Raw genomic sequence first — 15,725 nt, 5'->3', positions numbered from 1 at the left:
GGATAACAGGACAGCAGTTAGAATAATACTCATACATTCCCATATTACTGATAAATACACTACCTGACACATAAATTATAAACACAATATATGCCCCAAATTATAGACATATAAGTTATAGTCTTATAATTTTTTTATTAAGAGAAAACCTTTATAAATAATATAATAAACCTTATAATATATGACAGGAACTAGATATTTAATGATTGTGGGTACAAGGGTGAAGACACTAGTGTTACAGAGACCCCTCTGCCAGGAGGAGAAGTGGTGGTCATGTGATCCGCCCACTTCTCGTTCCCGGCTTCACAGCCGGGCATCGCGAGAGTTGGGAGGGGGAGCAGGTGACAGGACCCGGAAGTGTTGTAGTTTCTGGTCGGTGGCTGGAGATAGAAGGGAGCCCAGGATGGACGGTGAGTATCTATTATATATTTATAATATACTGATACAGCTGATCCAGGGGGGCCCTGTCTGAGCCTACACCACCTACTATATAATATACTGATACTATATAATATACAGCTGAGCCAGGGGGGCCCTGTCTGAGCCCACACCACCTACTATATAATATACTGATACAGGGGGGCCCTGTCTGAGCCTACACCACCTACTATATAATATACTGATACTATATAATATACTGATACAGCTGAGCCAGGGGGGCCCTGTCTGAGCCCACACCACCTACTATATAATATACTGATACTATCATCATCATCATCATCATTTATTTATATAGCGCCACTAATTCCGCAGCGCTGTACAGAGAACTCATTCACATCAGTCCCTGCCCCATTGGAGCTTACAGTCTAAATTCCCTAATATATACACACACTCACACAAAGACAGACAGAGAGGGAGACAGACAGAGACTAGGGTCAATTTTTGATTGCAGCCAATTAACCTACCAGTATGTTTTTGGAGTGTGGGAGGAAACCGGAGCACCCGGAGGAAACCCACGCAAACACAGGGAGAACATACAAACTCCACACAGATAAGGCCATGGTCGGGAATCGAACTCATGACCCCAGTGCTGTGAGGCAGACGTGCTAACCACTAGGCCACTATACAGCTGAGCCAGGGGGGGCCTGTCTGAGCCCACACCACCTACTATATAATATACTGATACAGGGGGGTCCTGTCTGAGCCTACACCACCTACTATATAATATACTGATACTATATAATATACTGATACAGCTGAGTCAGGGGGGCCCTGTCTGAGCCCACACCACCTACTATATAATATACTGATACTATATAATATACAGCTGAGCCAGGGGGGCCCTGTCTGAGCCCACACCACCTACTATATAGTATACTGATACAGGGGGGCCCTGTCTGAGCCTACACCACCTACTATATAATATACTGATACAGGGGGGTCCTGTCTGAGCCCACACCACCTACTATATAATATACTGATACAGGGGGGTCCTGTCTGAGCCTACACCACCTACTATATAATATACTGATACTATATAATATACTGATACAGCTGAGTCAGGGGGGCCCTGTCTGAGCCCACACCACCTACTATATAATATACTGATACTATATAATATACAGCTGAGCCAGGGGGGCCCTGTCTGAGCCCACACCACCTACTATATAATATACTGATACTATATAATATACAGCTGAGCCAGGGGGGCCCTGTCTGAGCCCACACCACCTACTATATAATATACTGATACAGGGGGGTCCTGTCTGAGCACACACCACCTACTATATAATATACTGATACTATATAATATACTGATACAGCTGAGCCAGGGGGACCCTGTCTGAGCCCACACCACCTACTATATAGTATACTGATACAGGGGGGCCCTGTCTGAGCCTACACCACCTACTATATAATATACTGATACAGGGGGGTCCTGTCTGAGCCCACACCACCTACTATATAATATACTGATACTATATAATATACTGATACAGCTGAGCCAGGGGGGCCCTGTCTGAGCCTACACCACCTACTATATAATATACTGAGCCCACAGCACCTACTATATAACATACTGATACAGGGGGGTCCTGTCTGAGCCCACACCACCTACTATATAATATACTGATACAGGGGGTCCTGTCTGAGCCCACACCACCTACTATATAATATACTGTGACTGGGGGGGGGCCCTGTCTGAGCCCACACCGCCTACTATATAATATACTGAGACAGGGGGGCCCTGTATGAGCCTACACCACCTACTATATAATATACTGATACTATATAATATACTGATACAGCTGAGTCAGGGGGACCCTGTCGGAGCACACACCACCTACTATATAATATACTGATACTATATAATATACTGATAGAGCTGAGCCAGGGGGGCCCTGTCGGAGCACACACCACCTACTATATAATATACTGATACAGCTGAGCCAGGGGGGCCCTGTCTGAGCCCACACCACCTACTATATAATATACTGACACAGCTGAGCCCTGTCTGCGCCTATACCACCTACTGCTCAGCTCTCCCTATATCAACTGTACTACTAACATATATTATCCTATAGTAGTTGCCTATATACACTGTAATACCAGACATCCCTGACTCTCAAGCTACTGTCCCAACTATAACTTATAATTTGACAGCTGTATCTGTTATCTGTATTCATCTGCCAACCAGCCCCAAAAACAATGCATCCCAATCTATGGTATAATAGTAATGTCAGTATAAGGTGTCATTTCCTAACTGTGTATAACAGATCTGCCTGATAGGTTAGTTGAAAAATAATAGACCTTTTATTCACAAAGATCTGTCCCCACTGTCAGCTTCCAGTAGATGTTTATAGTTGTGAAATCATTGTACTGTGACTGCAGTCATTGTATCAGGCTTGGTCTGGCCTCTCTGGTCTTGTGACTGTGCTTGGGGTGTGTCATGCTGATCAACTATGAATGAGTCTTACACCTGAGTAAATGAAAGGTATGTGACTGTCAACAGATATTGAGTAATGGTGACCTAATCCATATCTTGCAGCTAATGATGTGATTGATATTGTAGTTATTTTCAGGACATTTGACTGATCATATACTAAAGTATTATATAATGGTAATGATGTGTGATAGTATAGTTTAAGAGGCTCCTATGAAAAAAATTAAAATTGGTTATTGTTATGTAAGAGTCAGCTGATTGCATTTTCATGCATCTTTTTTTTGCCATGTGTGCATATATTATGTATCATTTACTGTGTTCATCCTGCCTCTTCTGGAATACCATGCTCAATTCCACTTGTAGACTGTCTGTCGGCTATCTCATTAGCATGCGGACCCTATATAGAATCACCCATTGAGGTGGGTTTAGGTCATTCATCTGTCAGTCCTGCTCAGAACCAGCTCTTGTCTGTCTATAGCGTAAACGGCGAGCTTACTACACATGATTATCGGTACTGCCTGCAAGGTTTCCTGAATGTCCCAGGTTTCCAGGGGGGCAAAGGTCCAGTCTCTGGAGCAGAGTAGTAGAACCGCAAGATTTTTAAGTTAGTACTGCTGCTGGATTATGGATGCAATGGACCAAGCGGATGATCCTTACAGGGAAATGACGTACATATCCAGGTGGCATGCATAGTGCAGGCACAATAAGGTACAGAACATGTGACATAGAGACCAACAGCAATTCTCTTCGAACAGCATCATGGACACACCATTACCATTCTGTCACTCCAGCAGCTTACCAGACCATCATCCCAGTGGGACTGATTTCTGCTGTCTTTGCTCTTCTGTCTCAAGCTGCATCTTCTGGGCTAGAAGACTTTCAGGTGATGTGAGGTTTGATCCCTCGCATGCATGGCAGAATTTGAGACTAGGGGCTCAGAGGTTGGTGTCAGAGATAATTTGGTTGGACCATCATAATTCAATTACTCTTTTACAGCTTCCAAGTCAATCAATTGTAAAATGAAGAAGAGCTTTTCGTCTTGAACATGTAGGACTCTGTGTTCACTTATTAGAAAATGAATGCATTAGCTGGACTTCTTTCCCTGGACCAGTTGTTTAGCTTTTTCGAGGAAATGGGGACATACAGTTAAAGTTAGTTTTAGGCACAAGTTTCTTTCATTCTGTTCCAAGTTGAATGAGGTTCTTTTGGTTTCAAAGAGTTAATGACTCATGAATGCAAGATTTTTATAATAAACATAACATAAAAGAAAAAGTAAATCAAATACTTGGCTTCCAATACGTTCAAGTAACAGTCAATTTCCAGGACCCCTCTATCACACGAAAGCTGGAAAAACAATAGGCATCTTTCTTCATCAAGGTCCAGTCAGGAGCCAAGGGTCTCTCTGGCTGCATTCTCGTTTTATACTCCGAAGAAAGGGTCTTAGAATCAACTTACGTATAAGGGTATAAGCATATTTTCAGACTCACTATTGGTACATTACTGATTAGAGAGAATATATTCTCACTCATGTGCAGAAGGATCTCAGACACTGTACTGGCATAATATGTGGAGATGTCTCAGTCCAGCCTTTTATCAGATAAGCATTTTACAATACACAAAGAAAAGTATAAATAGAACAAAAATGGAGCTCACATTCCTTGGGTAACATTGCTTTAAGGAGACGTCATGTTTAACAGTACATGTATAACAAATCTGCAGATACCAACAACAACAAGACTGCCTGGCTACCAGCTGTGTCCCTTGTGCTCAGAAGCAGTGGGAACTTGCCTTTTTTTGTTCCACGTCTGGTCCTTGGGTGCTTAATAACAGCATCAATGGGGCTACTGGATAGCCTTCTCAGATTTTTCCAAAACCATTTGTTTTATTATCCAACATTTCCAGAAACCTTGAGTGCATGTGTAAGCCTTCAATTTTGCATTCAGAGAGCTGAATGCAGCATTCATCTTTCCTGTTCAGGAACATTTTTTACTTCTTTCCTGTTGGCCAAGAGGTATGATATGTTCTATTCCATTTTGGATTTAAAGCTCTCAACCTAGGAGCGATATCAGATGGAATCGCTCAGCTCAATGATTCAGGCCATGAGTGAAGAGAAATTCCTGGCCTCCCTGGATAACAGGTGCACATCTAAATGTCACCATCTTGGAGGACGATTAGCACTTCTTCCATTTTGCATGCGGGACCCTTCCAATTTTGAGCGCTTACCATTGCCTGTCTTTAGCTAAGGTGGGACTTTACAAAAGTCATGGTTACCATGATTGTCTTATATATCGGAATGATATTGTGGTGAAGACCTGATCTAGGGAGCTGGAGATCCAACATCTCGAGCTAGCCATCTTGGCCAACTTTGGCTTGATAATAAATTGGCCCAAGCCATTCTGTTGATCTTCATGTTTTTTTTTCTTTTGCAATGACGAGATCCTAACTCTACTCTCCTGACCAGTTCTCGCACCGCTATTGGGTACTGCATGAGATCAGTAGTGACCATGGTCTCCACTTTGTAAGGGGAGTCTCCTTCATATCCAGGTCTCTAAAGAACCTTTTGAGCTCAATCGAACAGGCTCCTAGGGTGGTGGCCTCCTCGAGCTGGTGGGAAGGTCCTTTTTTGTCTCTGTATTTCAGGTGCTCACTATGGTTTCCAGCCTTTAGGATTGTATCTTCACCACCGGGTCTAAGGTATATGTTGTGCTCAGGCGTTCTCCCTAAAGATCAATATCTTAGACTAGACAACCAGGGTCTAGGGGAATAATGCCACTAAGAAGGCTTATTTGAACACTTGCAACCCCCCGATCATGATTAAAGTAACTCAATTTCTGAAGTTTCGTCCATTTAGAGCGTTTTATCTCCTGGGGTTAGGCAATTGAATGGCAGATTTTTTGTCGCCAAAACAAACCCTGATCACAAACTCAACTCCCTATGGAGCTTGATCCCGGGACCTGGGCGTGTATCTTGCTGTTGAGCAGGCCTTTCCAGTTTGCCTGTCTACCTGACTTCCCTACTCCTCCCAAACCCTCTTATCTCTTCTAACCTCTAAATATGAATGATTCGCCTACATTGCTCAGGGTTTATAAAACTTTCTCTGCCAGAATTTACCACATGGTTTTGTACATATATCTTTTTTTGGTGTGAGACAACCAAGTTTTTCTACTCCTGTTTGAGTCAGGACCGGCATTGATCTCCATCAAGTTTCAGACTTCTGCTCTCCTGGAGTTTCCCCAGCTCTCGTTTCTGAGATTAATCTTTTTTTTTTTTCCTCTGGTGACGGCCATGTGCAGGCTGTTTATTATGTTCTTGTTACTTCTTGGGACCTTAACCTCATTCTCCAAGTTCTACAAGGTTTGATGCTCTTGTTTGTTCCATCGGATGGTGTCTTTGGCTAGGTATTTCTTCTAGGTTGTGACTCTTTCCCACCTGTCTCCATACCTAATATTCAATTAGGCCAAAGTGTTCCTTCCAACGTTGCCTTCCTTTCTACCAAAGGTAGTTTTTGGATTCCACATACTTGGTGCCATCCATGTGCCCCCATTCTTGAAACGCTAAAGAGGTGGCATTTTGTTGTTCGTTAATGCGATTTTGCTGTTTACAAGTGTACCTTACTGGGTCTCCCTGCTGGCTCTCTTTAAAAGCCATAGCAAGAGGTTCAGTACCTTCACCCAGTCAGTCCTTTTTGGGGGGCCATTAGGTGGTCCTACATAGCATTGGAGGCTTGTGACAGACCAGCTCTGCAGAATGGCCACCTGGTCTTCCCAGCATAAGTTTTCCGAGTTCTAGAAGATAAATGTAACAACCATAGTGAAGGCTGTCAGTGGCAGGGAAGTCCTCCACACAGATGTTACTGCTGTGACATTTTTCAATGTAAGAGCGGGAGACCTGAGTTTGTATGGTACTAGTTAGTAATATGGTAGGTATGCAACAAAACAATCTAAGAACAGTGTTCCACCTGAGAACAAGGGGCAGATGTATTTCGTAAAATGAGTTCAGAGGCAAATATTATAACGATAAATTGTAAATAATATTTAGGAATTTTTTTTTATTTTTTTTAAATAAGGTTGTCATGTTGTAGACTGATTAACAATGTCAAAGACAAATGTAATTCACATCATCAGAGACAGACTAGGGTTAATTTTGATAGCAGCAAATTAACCTACTAGTATGTTTTTGGAGTGTGGGGGGAAACCGGAGCACCCGGAGGAAACCCATGCAAACATGGGGAGAACATACAAACTTCACACAGATAAGGCCATGGTCGGCAATCGAACCCCAGTGCTGTGAGGCAGAAGTGCTAACCACTAAGCCACTGTGCTGCTCCAGATACTAATTTGCCCTCTTTAGCCGGATTTACTCCTAACTCTCTCTGCTGCTCTACATGTGTTTAAGATCCCTTATACGTGTTACACTATATAGATATAGCAAACCATGTTTACTGGGATATCTGTATTGGGCAGTTAATTTCACTGGTGACCTAATGATGAGCAAACCTTTGTTAATTGTTTATTATCCCATATTTTAAATAGGCGTTTCAGTAGAGTTGTCTGTGTATGGATCTCTGGGGAACATTTCTGTAAACTGGTGCCCTGGAAAATTACATTCCAACCAATCAGATGTTTGCTTTTATTTTCTATCCTCTAATAGAGAACAAAAAGACTGTAGTTGCTAGGGATTACACCACCTCTTGCTGGGCACCTGTGTTCCTAAATGTCCCCCATTGTTATTACAGCTTAGCCCCGTTGTCCGCTTACTTTGTGAACAATCGCTAACGTTCCATCTCCTTTCTTACAGACACATTATTTCAGTTAAAGGTGAGTAGAAAGTGTCCTATGCTAACTGTATTTACCCGCCGCATGCACTTTCTTATATATTTAGATTTATCGTAGACTTGGTTGTTAATTTGTGACTCTCTCCAGTTCACAGCCAAGCAGCTGGAGAAGCTGGCGAAGAAAGCAGAGAAGGATTCCAATACTGAGAACGCCAAAGTCAAAAAGGTGATGGACAGGGTGACTTGTATGGATATCTGTATTTATAAACGTCCCATATTATTTGTTTGTGACAAAGTAACCTATCCATAGACCTCAATAGAACAGTGTCACCTATTGGACAGATTATTGTGAAACACAGCCATAGGTTTACATACCATCAAGCAATAACTATTAAACGGTGCCAGTCAGTCGTGAAGCTACCTTTTGTTTTAGTCAGCAGACCAGCTCTACAAAGCACAGAATAGAAGGGGTTTTTGTAAATGAATAACTTCAAAGTTACCTCTTTAATGCCTTTGCCGCTATAGACGTAGAAGCCACTTTGACGGTTCTTTCTGTGCAGGGTGGATCATATGTCCCTGGGGTTTTTGCCATCCACACATAATCACAGTCAAATTAAGAAATCGGTGATTTAGGAGGGACCCAGCTCGCATACAAGAAGTAATCTGGTCCCTTCTTGCAGAACCAATCTCTTGCTGAACAGGAGGTATTTCTGGGTTTATTCTGGCCCTGACCAGAGTTTCCCTGATAGAGAAAGAGAAAGTTTGGCACTTATAAGACCAAGGCCAGCTCTCTTATAGCGCCCCCTAGTGATGGAGCATGCTGTAACGTGGGATTTGGAAATGAAACGCCAAAAATGACACACAATGTTACATACTAAGTACACATATTTGGTAATTGTTATTGTTTGCCTCGACTTTTCCATGTAGACGGCTCCCCAAAATACATAACTGAACTGCAAAATAATGTACATTTCCTTCCTAATGCCAGTGGCTTCAGTATGCAAAATAGAGGGAGGAGATTATTCAGCAGTTTGCTTGCAGTGTAAAAGTTAACTGTTGCATTACATTGTGCCAGTTCCATTATATTACCATGTTTTAGCTCAGGACTATATTTCCCCATGGTTGTACATTTTGAAAAAGGAAGAAGCAACATATTGCTGTATTTTTTCCCAGTAGCACACCCTACCATAATTGAATTGTGTTTTGTAACTCGTATCAACCACTCAACAACTAGCATTGATAAATCTAGTGTGAGTTAGACATTCAATTATTTTATGTAACAAAACTGCAACTGTCTAATGACCAATCAGATATTCGCTTTTACTGTTTGAACTTAGATTGCTGAAAGCTCAATGTTGATTGGTTGGCTGTACCTTTGCACTTTGTCAGTGAACCACCCCTATTAACTTGTTTTGTGACTTGTATCATAAATATCCTTTGGACACTGTGCATTAAACATTTGGCTCGGACAGTGCAGTCCATTAAGGCTTTTTCTTTTGTTATAAGCTAGGTAGTATTTTCACTTACTGAGGGAAACTAGTCAAACCTGTTATATAGCACGTTCCATCTGACAGATGGAACCTTTCTTTCTATGGATGTGGAAGAATGATGTTAGCAAAACCAAGATGGCTAACCCTTTCACTGCCAGCGACATAGAAACATAAAATTTGACGGCAGATAAGAATCGCTTGGCCAATCTAGTCTGCCCATTTTATTAACCTATGGTAACCTCAAACCCTCTTTGGTCCTTTATTCTTTGTAAGGCTATCCTTATGTCTATCCCAATCATGTTTAAACTGCTCTACTGTATTAGCCTCTACCACCTCTGACGTGAGGCTATTCTACTTATCCACTACTCTTTCTGTGAAGTAGTTATTCCTCACATTTCCTCTGAACCTACTTCCCTCCAGTGTCAGTACATGTCCTCGTGTTCTAATACTTCTCTTCCCCCCCAGTGTCAGTGCATGTCCTCGTGTTCTAATACTTCTCTTTCCCCCCCCCAGTGTCAGTACATGTCCTCGTGTTCTAATACTTCTCTTCCCTCCAGTGTCAGTACATGTCCTCGTGTTCTAATACTTCTCTTCCCCCCAGTGTCAGTGCATGTCCTTGTGTTCTAATACTTCTCTTCCCCCCCAGTGTCGGTGCATGTCCTTGTGTTCTAATACTTCTCTTCCCCCCAGTGTCAGTGCATGTCCTCGTGTTCTAATACTTCTCTTTCCCCCCCCCAGTGTCAGTGCATGTCCTTGTGTTCTAATACTTCTCTTCCCCCCAGTGTCAGTGCATGTCCTTGTGTTCTAATACTTCTCTTCCCTCCAGTGTCAGTGCATGTCCTCGTGTTCTAATACTTCTCTTCCCCCCAGTGTCAGTGCACGTCCTTGTGTTCTAATACTTCTCTTCCCCCCAGTGTCGGTGCATGTCCTTGTGTTCTAATACTTCTCTTCCCCCCAGTGTCAGTGCATGTCCTTGTGTTCTAATACTTCTCTTCCCTCCAGTGTCAGTGCATGTCCCCGTGTTCTAATACTTCTCTTCCCCCCAGTGTCAGTGCATGTCCTTGTGTTCTAATACTTCTCTTCCCTCCAGTGTCAGTGCATGTCCTCGTGTTCTAATACTTCTCTTCCCCCCCAGTGTCAGTACATGTCCTCATCTTCTAATACTTCTCTTCCCCCCAGTGTCAGTGCATGTGCTTGTGTTCTAATACTTCTCTTCCCTCCAGTGTCAGTACATGTCCTCGTGTTCTAATACTTCTCTTCCTTTGTAGAATGTTTCCTCTTCCTGTACCTAATGTTAAGCAATGCAATGGAAGTAAGGAGGGGGGGGGGGGGGGGGTTATGCCTTATGACCAGCTGCGCCAACATTGATCTTTCAGCATGTGTTGATCTATCTATATGAAGAAGCTATATTCAAATATTGTGACAATTGGTGTCACCTTAAAGCTATGTATTGTATCATCTATTCATGTACTGTCATCGCTGGTATAATATATTCATTATATTCATTTTATACTTTGCTGTTTTGTGAAGTCTACAGGAGGATTGTTACCTTTTCCTAGCAGCCTGGAAAGGGCGTCTTGTTTAAATTGCAAGCAGGCCAGACATTCGTTTTCCGTATGGTATGTTCTAGCCTGGGGCAAGCATTGAACATGGTCTTTCTTCCCCTCACAGGCTCTGCAGCAGAAGAATGTGGACGTTGCCCGAGTGTATGCGGAGAACGCAATCCGAAAGAAGAACGAGGGTCTGAACTGGCTGCGGATGGCATCGCGGGTAGATGCCGTTGCTTCTAAAGTACAAACGGCGGTTACTATGAAAGGGGTATGTGGCATATCCTTCCCACAGTTGTACTATGTATATAATTCAGCAAATTATAACATCTGTTCCACTAAGCGACAATTGTGTGCACAGCATCCACCGCAGGCCTGAGACTGTAGAGATTTTCTTTGCTCCCTCTATGCTGTGCTTTTATTTATTGTATTAACCCCTGTATTGTGGGGAGGTTTAGCTGACCGCTCGTGTGTTAGGAATGTTTGCTTATGATTGTCGTGTTATTGGGGCGCAGTCTTTGGCATTGGAGTATTATATATGTGGAATCTGCATTTTCTCCCTATGTGCACACATGCATCAGTCTTCTGATGGGTGCCTCAGCCAGGGCCATTTGTAAGGTAGGCAGGGGACTTCTTGGTAAATGTTTTGGCTTAGGGATGCCTTGAAAAAAGTATGGAGACCCTAAGGGTGCCTCAAACTGAGAAAGTTTGGGATCCACTGGATAAGTGGATTAACTGGTTTCTGATTAATTTGTCCCTGGTGTCTTTACGCAGGGAAATTAGAGTTGTTCAGGGAATCTCTGTTGTGTTCAATAAAACAAATTGACGTAAGCTTTTCTGGACATAGGACCTTATATTTGCATTCATCAGTATTTGAATGATGCCATCTCAATGAATCATCTCTAGACTTGAAGCAATGTTCACGATGGGGGTAAATAATGCTGCTGATTTGCAGAACACGCTGTAATGCAGGATCTGCAGATGTGTATTGTCCTATTTCCGTGTGTTTTGTCCCTGTAACTATTTCTGCAGAAGTCTTGTGACTTTTGCATCATCGCCTAGTAACACTTTCATTTTCTGTGGGTGAAATGATCACAGTCGCTGCTGAACTGAGGATGATTGGGTCTAATTCCTATTGGTGCATAAGAATAGGACAATGGGTGAGGGAAATAGAAATGGGAGTTAAGGGGGAGCAAAGAAGAGATTTTGATGTGTGTAGTAATACCATATTAAATAAATAAAATAATAATATTTTAAATGTTTACTTGCATTATGTTTAACAGTGTTCCCGTGCTAGTTTAGTCTGAAGGATCCGAATAGTGTACTGGATCAGAATAGGGGAGCGTCCAATAACATTATTGTGAAGCCGTGAGTTGCACATGGAAGGATTTGAGTCCTGAGAGGTCTTCTCCTCCTCTCCCCACACAGGTGACTAAGAACATGGCTCAGGTGACAAAGGCTCTGGACAAAGCGCTGGGAGCTATGGACCTGCAGAAGGTGTCTGCAGTCATGGATAAGTTTGAGCAACAGGTTCAGAATCTGGATGTTCACACGTCGGTGAGTGAGCGGGGAGACTGGGGTCTGTCTGTCTTCTGTAACTACGTCACTCATTCTCTAATCACAGTGCAATAAACGGATCAGTCCAGTAGGGTCTCTTTATCAATCACATATTATATATTATAGAGAAGTATTTCTTTAACAATATTGTTGTACACCCACCACCCAAATAACATCCTCCAGCTTTTTTTCCAATCTCTATGCCAGTGTTGGCTAACCTGAGACACTCCTGGTGTTGTGAAACTACAAGTCCCAGCATGCTTTGCCAATATATAGCAGCTTATTGCTGAAAGGGTATGCTGGGACTTGTAGTTTCACAATACCTGGAGTGTCACGCTGCTCTATGCCATGTTTTTTTTAACTGTCCTCTTGTCCACTCAACTCCCCACAGTCTTTAGCTGCCTGGTCCTCTGCAGCAATGCTATGCTCCTAGCCCTCCACTAGGGGGTAGTCTTGTTGAGCTTTTGTGCAAAGAGAGTATTTTGGCCAACTCAATACTGCCACTTATTTTCCTATCTTTCTGTCTAACCACTTTAAACTAGTCCATGTACAATAATTCCACAGTCCTTTGAAGTATATCGCAATGTTTATGACTCATATGTAGAGCAGAAGTCCCCCAAATATCTCACCTTTCTTTGTATGGCAACTTATAAGCCTGTGGTTTGTAGAGAGCGGAAAACCCAGCGCTGATTTGCAACTGTGTCTCTTTTTATCACTTCTATTTTTGTTGACACATAATGAATTGAAGGGAAGTATCATGCTGTGTTTGCAGTTCTTCAGTTTTGGGTTTTATTTGACTAAAAGGACCGTTACACCTTAATTAATAGTCCCCTTGTAGAAAAAAGCTACTAAGAACATTCACAGATACCATATCGTGTCAGAGCTTGAGAGTACTATCATTCCTTTTACCTTCGCTGCACTGCCGAGTGTCACTCTACTGTTCTCTGTTATCAAAGATAATAAACTAGCAGAAGCGCACTTTAATGCGTCCCGAGCTTAGTGGCATCTGGAGAGAGCCCTGGGTCCCGAACTTAGTGGAGTCTGGTCCTGGTTCCCGAGCTTAGTTTAATTTGGTAGTAAGGTCCTGGGTCCTGAGCTTAGTGGAATCTGGTAGTACGGCCATGGTAAAAGGGATACACCATAGTACACTTTTTTTTTTTTTTATACAGGCCTCTATCTACCAGCCAGACAGCATTATAAGTAAACTATGGTATTTATGAATATTTTAGTAGCTTTATTATATAGAGAAACTTTGTAAGTTTAGTGGACTTTTAAACATCTAATATATAAATGCTTAGTGGCGTCTGTCTGTCTGTGTGTGTGGAAAAAAAAAACAAGTTGCAGCGCCACCTGCTGGGCAGAGTTATACACTGACCTACTAAATTCTTAGTGTGTGTGTGTGTGTCGGGAAAAAACTATTTTCTCAGAAAGGGCTCATCCAATTGACCTGAAATTTGGTATACTGACATTATTTGACAAAAAAATTAGAATAGTCAAGTCAGTTAACTTCCATCATCCCCCCTTCCCCCCGTGGGAGGGGTAGTAAAGGCTAAATTTACGAGTTGAGGGGTCAAACTCATTTTCGTGAGGTAATTTTACCTCATGAACACACATTAAAAAGGGCGCTTGCGTCGGGAAGTAATGACCTTCCCCTGAGGAGGCCTGGGCTAGGCCCAAATGCATGACAAGAACCTTTTTAAGACCTTAAGTATCTTGATTTGACTAGAATGCATGAGTATCATGCACGGGTTAACTTGTAATATACATATAATTTGAGAAAATAAAGAAAGAACATAGTCTCTACCTAGTCTGGGTTCTTCCTGCTTAATGAAAGGCACTATCTTCAGTTTTGTATTTCATTGAGCTTAAAACATTTATAAATGTACACAGTGGGATATTTGAGTGCCAAATAGGTCATTTTATTTGGCCACAGATTGCAGCATTTATAGGTTCAAAAATAGCATCAGTCCTGATCAATATCTGCTTGGGATCTATTCGGTATTATTTGGGAGGGATGGTAGATGCACTCAGTTGATAGCCACCACCTTGAACACTGTGGGTACCGTGGAATGCCTCATCAACATTGATTAATCACCCCTATTCGAAATTATGTTCATTTTGCATGCACCATGTAATTAAATGCAGATCGAGCTTAATGGGCCAAAACACATGACAGACAGCGTATGTACATTGCACAAGTTATTATAACCTGGTAAAGCTGAATGTTATTGGAGAAGTATTTTTTACTCTCCCATAGAGTATAATAAGGGTCTTCTCATTGATAGCAAATGCATAATTTCAAAGTTGTCCAGTGCCCATTTGAACCACCACCGTTGTCCTGGTTGTCAGACAAGCCCTTTACCTATAGGTGTATCCGACAAATTCACCCACCATCTCTATCTGCACCGTTCCTCTTCCCTACTGTAGGTAGAAGTACGTCACTTAATCGGGGAAGGATAGGAATTAGACGGGAACCCCGATGTCCACTCATGGTTGGCTCCTGTGTGTCTAGAAACTCGCTCAAAATGTTCTAACCTCAAAATGTTGAGGTTAGAGTCCCCTTTAATGTACTGTTTACAGTACTGACCCTTTGACTCTCCCGCAGGTGATGGAGGATTCCATGGGCTCAGCGATGACCCTGACCACCCCCCAGGAACAGGTGGACAGTTTAATACTGCAGATCGCAGAGGAGAATGGGCTGGAGGTGATGGATCAGCTGAACCAGCTTCCCCAGGGTGCATCATCCGTGGGCGAGAGCTCCACCCGCGTTCCGGAGGACCAGCTGTCACGCAGGTGAGGACGGGTCTTCTGTTACTATTGCCAGCAATGGGGAACATACAGGGCTGTGTATGGCTATGTATCTCTTGTGCTTTTAGTACTGAGTAGTAGTGATCATATAAATATCGAATAATACATTAGCCACACACATGGTGGCTTTGTTTGCCTGTTTGATCATTTTAGACCCAATTGCCCTGAGATTTCCATATGTGTGGACCTGTAAATGGTCACAATCTTTATATTTTTATTTGCTCTTTTATGCTTGCATTTTAGGTTTAGGGTTGATGCTTTAGTGATGGCGTGGTGTGTGTCTGTACAGGTATAAATCATACTTGCCAACTTTTTGTTTGCAAGCGGTAGGACAGAAGGGGGCAGAGAGTGGGGAATCCTGTTATTTTGGCCTCGTCCCCACAACACATTGACTCAAAAGCATCATTTTGCCACAGGAGAGGTGGGGTCAAAATGACGCAGTTCACCGCGAATCGAATCTTGGAGGCTCCCGTCCTGCCCCCGTCACTAGGAAGCCCTCGCTAATCTCTGTCCTGTCTTCTTCCAGGCTGGCTGCTCTGAGGAATTAAAGCCGCGCAGATCCTGCTTCTCCCTCTCATGTCTGGAACCAGTCAGGAGCTTGGGGTACACTGGGGTCACTTTATCACACTGTGGCCTTCACCAATCATTTCGGGAGGATATTGGGC

The 15,725-nt window shown here is 42.7% G+C and overlaps 1 protein-coding gene across 1 annotated transcript; it reads left to right on the top strand.

The window, feature by feature from the left end:
• Positions 1-317: 317 nt before the first annotated feature.
• Positions 318-15,725, top strand: CHMP1A (charged multivesicular body protein 1A). The gene is made up of 7 exons (XM_075189062.1): positions 318-410; positions 7,682-7,701; positions 7,807-7,884; positions 10,820-10,966; positions 12,124-12,252; positions 14,858-15,045; positions 15,587-15,725. Exons 1-7 carry the CDS (start codon positions 404-406, stop codon positions 15,606-15,608), a joined length of 591 nt encoding a protein of 196 aa, XP_075045163.1. The 5' UTR covers positions 318-403; the 3' UTR covers positions 15,609-15,725.

The sequence above is a fragment of the Mixophyes fleayi genome, chromosome 10, assembly GCF_038048845.1.
Source record: "Mixophyes fleayi isolate aMixFle1 chromosome 10, aMixFle1.hap1, whole genome shotgun sequence".
Classification (NCBI taxonomy): Eukaryota; Metazoa; Chordata; class Amphibia; order Anura; family Limnodynastidae; genus Mixophyes; species Mixophyes fleayi.
Note: the sequence above shows the minus strand (reverse complement) of the source record. Positions and strands in the feature narration are given on the sequence as shown.

What these genes read in the sequence shown, in the direction of transcription:
- CHMP1A (XM_075189062.1), top strand. An exon ending in ACACATTATTTCAGTTAAAG is followed by an intron (nt 7,702 to 7,806) that starts GTGAGTAGAAAG and finishes GACTCTCTCCAG; the next exon opens with TTCACAGCCAAGCAGCTGGA. An exon ending in ATCTGGATGTTCACACGTCG is followed by an intron (nt 12,253 to 14,857) that starts GTGAGTGAGCGG and finishes ACTCTCCCGCAG; the next exon opens with GTGATGGAGGATTCCATGGG.